The sequence below is a fragment of the Chaetura pelagica genome, unplaced genomic scaffold (genome assembly GCF_000747805.2).
Source record: "Chaetura pelagica isolate M959 unplaced genomic scaffold, ChaPel_1.0 scaffold1409, whole genome shotgun sequence".
Classification (NCBI taxonomy): Eukaryota; Metazoa; Chordata; class Aves; order Apodiformes; family Apodidae; genus Chaetura; species Chaetura pelagica.
In genome coordinates this window covers 1,624-5,820 of record NW_009954708.1, presented here as the reverse complement: position 1 = coordinate 5,820, position 4,197 = coordinate 1,624, and the positions used below count along the sequence as shown (strand labels likewise).

Here is a 4,197-nt window from a genome sequence, read left to right as displayed (position 1 = left end):
CCTCATGCCCATCCAGTCCCACCCCCTGCATGGAAAACCATGGGATGGGTTGGGTTGGAGGGACCTTCAGGATCATCTAGATCCAACCCCCTGCATGGGCAGGGACACCTCCCAGCAGCCCAGGCTGCTCCAAGCCCCATCCAACCTGCCCTTCAACACCCCCAGGGATGGGGCAGCCACAGCTTCCCTGGCCAACCTGGCCCAGGCTCTCCCCACCCTCACACTCCACAATTCCCTCCTCAGCTCCAACCTCCAGCTCCCTCTCCCAGTTTCAATCCATCCCATCCCTGGTCCCATCACTACAAGCCCTCGAATGCAAACCCAGGCAGCTGCAACATCCTGGGTTGTGGGGTTTTTTGGGGGGCACCAGAGGTCCCAGGAGGCTGGTGAAGCCCCGTGGGATGTGACTGAGCCACCCAACCCTGCTGGGGTTGGTGCTGACACCTCAGCTTGGGAATCTTCACCTGTAGCCAAGCAGGGCTGGGTGTCCCTGCACCCATGGGTGCCTCCCAGCCCTTGGGGAGACCATTCCAGAGCTCCCACAAGATGCTGTGCTCAGCAGGCAAGTGTTAAACCCTCCTCACAAGCAAGAAGCAAAGGAAAGGAGCAAATCCACCCCCGCCAAAAAAAAAAGCCTGGTAGAAAAACTCTGTGTTCCTGCCAGGCCCCAGGGCTGGTGGCACCAGCAGATGACATCAGGGTGCAGAGCCTGGCAGATCCAATTACTCCCTCAGAGCAGCCATGTGCTCCCAGGAGCAGCTGTGGCAGGAGGAGCAGCCACCCCCTGAGGAACGTGGCCACAGGCAGCACAGAGGGACCCTGGCCCCACATCCTGGGGAGATGGGACCTCAGGGGGGGCTGCACCAGGGGCCCCCTGCAGAGGGAACAGAGGGGAAGGGGCTGGGGCCACTTCTCATGTCCCCTCACAAGGAGGTGGGATGAAGCTGGAGCACACCAGGCTCCCTCTCACCTGCCCCACCAGTCAGATACCATCATGGGATGGGTTGGAGGGACCTTCAAGATCATCCAGATCCCACCCCCTGCATGGGCAGGGACACCTCCCACCAGCCCAGGCTGCTCCAAACCCCATCCAACCTGCCCTTCAACACCCCCAGGGATGGGGCAGCCACCTGAAGGGTCATCCAAGTGGTCTTCAAGGTCCCTTCCAACCCAGATCATTCCATGATCTGAAGACCAGCCAGTCCCACCCCCTGCATGGGCAGGGACACCTCCCACCAGCCCAGGCTGCTCCAAACCCCACATTAGATCCTTCAACACTTCCAGGGATGGAGCAGCCACCTTGAAGATCATCTAGGGGATCACCTGGGTGGTCTTTAAGGTCCCTTCCAACCCAAACCATTCCATGACCTCATGCCCATCCAGTCCCACCCCCTGCATGGAAAACCATGGGATGGGTTGGGTTGGAGGGACCTAAAAGCTCATCCAGATCCACCCCCTGCATGGGCACCCATCTCCCCACCCCTCAATGTCCAGATGCTCCCCAGTGGGATCCACCACATCCCAGAGGGCAGAAGAGCATTTGACTCCAGATGGAGAAGTTTCACCCTTTGGAAACCCACCCTGAGTCACCCCAGCACAGCACCAGGACTGGCAGAACATCCCTAATGGAACCAAACTGGGATTCAAGAGCCCAATTCAAACCTCTCCAACTCCCTGTCAACAGAAATGACCCCAAAACAAGGATCCTCAGGTGTCACTTGTTGTTTTTTTTCCCTTGTAGCTGCTCCAAATCATCTGGTTTTTGGAACAAACCCATCATTTTCAACTCCCTTTTCTCCCCCCTTTTCCTGCCTCCAGCACCCCCAGTTTGTCCCAGCAGCAAAACCACAGCCCAAGATCTTTGGAATAAAAAACATTTCTCTTCCCATCAGTGAATCAAGACAAAATAGATCAAAAATTACAGTTTAGAGCCTTGGGGAAAGAGAAAAAAAAAAAAAAGAAGTGATTTCAAAATTCAATCCACTCGGTGAAATTAAAAGAGTAAAAAAGCAATTTCCTGCAGGAATTGAACATGTTCCTCCTCAGGAGCCCAGGTGATTATTTCTGTGAGTATCCAGAGTTGGATTCCAGGATGGAAGTTCATTCTGAACCTCCAAAGAGAAGGGAGAAAATTGGGAAAGGTCTGAATGTTTCTTGAAGAATCAGAACCTGCCCCCCCCAGGGGGAGAAAAATTAATCCTAGGGCTGGGCAAGAATCTTCTCTGGTGGCAACAAAGGCAGGAATGGAGCAAGGAAAGGGTTGGGGACTTCAGGAAGGTCCTTCCCATCCCAAAATTCCACTGCTGTAAATCTCCCCCCAACCTGGAAAGGGAAGAAAAGTCTTTTGTGGACAAAGTTTTTCCCCCCCCTGAGGTGGTTTTTACCTTCTGAGCCTGAGCAGGTTCAGTTAAGACCAGAGTGAAGAGGCCCAAGCAGATCTCCTCGTGTTGGGGGGTCCCTTTGCAGATCTGGGGAGGGGGGAAAGGCAAGTGAGAGGGGGTGGAGGAAGGAGGGCAGGGGAGGAAGAGGAGGAAGGAACCCCCTGGAGCCACCACACAGTGGCCAAGGGAGAACCCAGCACCACGGGGGGCTTCAAGGTGGGATTGCAAGGGAATCCAGGGGGTGATGGAACCAAGGATGGATTGGAAGGACCTTGAGGAGCATCCAGATCCACCCCCCCCATGGGCAGGGACACCTCCCACCAACCCAGGCTGCTCCAAGCCCCATCCAACCTGCCCTTCAACACCCCCAGGGATGGGGCAGCCACAGCTTCCCTGGCCAACCTGGCCCAGGCTCTCCCCACCCTCACACTCCACAATTCCCTCCTCAGCTCCAACCTCCAGCTCCCTCTCCCACTTTTCATCCCTCCCCCTCCTCCCATCCCTCCCTGCCCTTGTCCCAAGTCCCTTCCCAGCTTTCCTGGAGCCCCTTCAGGCCCTGGAAGCTGCTCTAAGGTCTCCCTGGAGCCTTCTCCTCTCCAGGCTCAACACCCCAACTCTCCCAGCCTGGCTCCAGAGCTGCTCCAGCCCTCCCAGCATCTCTGGGGCCTCCTCAGGACTCTGTGCACACACGAGTCTCTCCCTCTGATCTTTCCCCTTCTCCTGTATTTTTTCCCTCCTGTGCTGCTCAGATCAGCTTTTTCCAGCCAAACTCCAGAGCCCAGGAAAGGGCAGGTCCAGCTTTTCTTCTGAGGGTTGGAGGATTTATTTCAACCCCTGCACAATCCTAAAATACTTCCCAGGGAGCTGTAGATGTTACCCTATAAGGGAAACTCTCCCCAAACATGTTCATGGGCTCCCAGACATGTTTGTTGCATTTATTCCTGCCTGGAAACACCTTTGGGCTGCAGGAATTACTGGTGGACAGTTAATTTTCCTTCAAGGGAGAAGGTTGGCAGCCCAGGATGGATTTCAGGGCTCTGAAATTCTGCTCAGGGTAGAAGAGAAGGCACCAGGAAGACCTTAGAGCAGCTTCCAGGGCCTGAAGGGGCTCCAGGAAAGCTGGGGAGGGGCTTGGGCCAAGGGTAGGGAGGGATGGGATGAGGGGGAGGGATGAAAAGTGGGAGAGGGAGCTGGAGGTTGGAGCTGAGGAGGGAATTGTGGAGTGTGAGGGTGGGGAGAGCTTGGGCCAGGTTGCCCAGGGAAGCTGTGGCTGCCCCATCCCTGGGGGTGTTGAAGGGCAGGTTGGATGGGGCTTGGAGCAGCCTGGGCTGCTGGGAGGTGTCCCTGCCCATGCAGGGGGGTTGGATCTGGATGATCTTGAAGGTCCCTCCAACCCAACCCACCCCACGACGAGGAAATGTGAATCCATGGGAGGCTGAAGAGCTGGGGGAGCTGGGCAGGCTCCATCCCCATCCCCCTGCTCTTCGTGCCTTGCTCACCTGCCCTCTCAGGGAGCTTGGCAAGTCAAACCCACCCCGGATGATTCCCTTTTCCAGGCAGGAACTCTGGTCCCTGCAGGAGGTGCCACTTACATGAGCATTGAGGGCATCGTTGGCCTCGCGCTCCGACAGCCCGTTGGTCAGGGAGGTGACGATGCCCACGCAGCGCTCGAGCCTCTGCAGGAGAGAAGATCCTCAGGGGTGGGGAACCAGGGGCTGGGGGGGTTGGAGGGAACTGCAACACCACTCAGTTCCACCCCCTGCATGGGCAGGGACACCTCCCACCAGCCCACGCTGCTCCAAACCTCACATTAGAT

General features: G+C 56.9%; 1 protein-coding gene across 1 annotated transcript in view; it reads right to left on the bottom strand.

The window, feature by feature from the left end:
- INTS3 (integrator complex subunit 3) overlaps nucleotides 1-4,057 on the bottom strand; it is a gene marked incomplete at both ends in the record, with an annotated part of 54,235 nt that extends 50,178 nt beyond the window's left edge. The window contains 2 exons of the mRNA XM_010005661.1: nucleotides 2,385-2,468; nucleotides 3,974-4,057. Coding sequence (XP_010003963.1) covers nucleotides 2,385-2,468; nucleotides 3,974-4,057 — 168 coding nt within the window. The remainder of the gene's footprint in view (nucleotides 1-2,384; nucleotides 2,469-3,973) is intronic.
- Nucleotides 4,058-4,197: the final 140 nt, after the last annotated feature.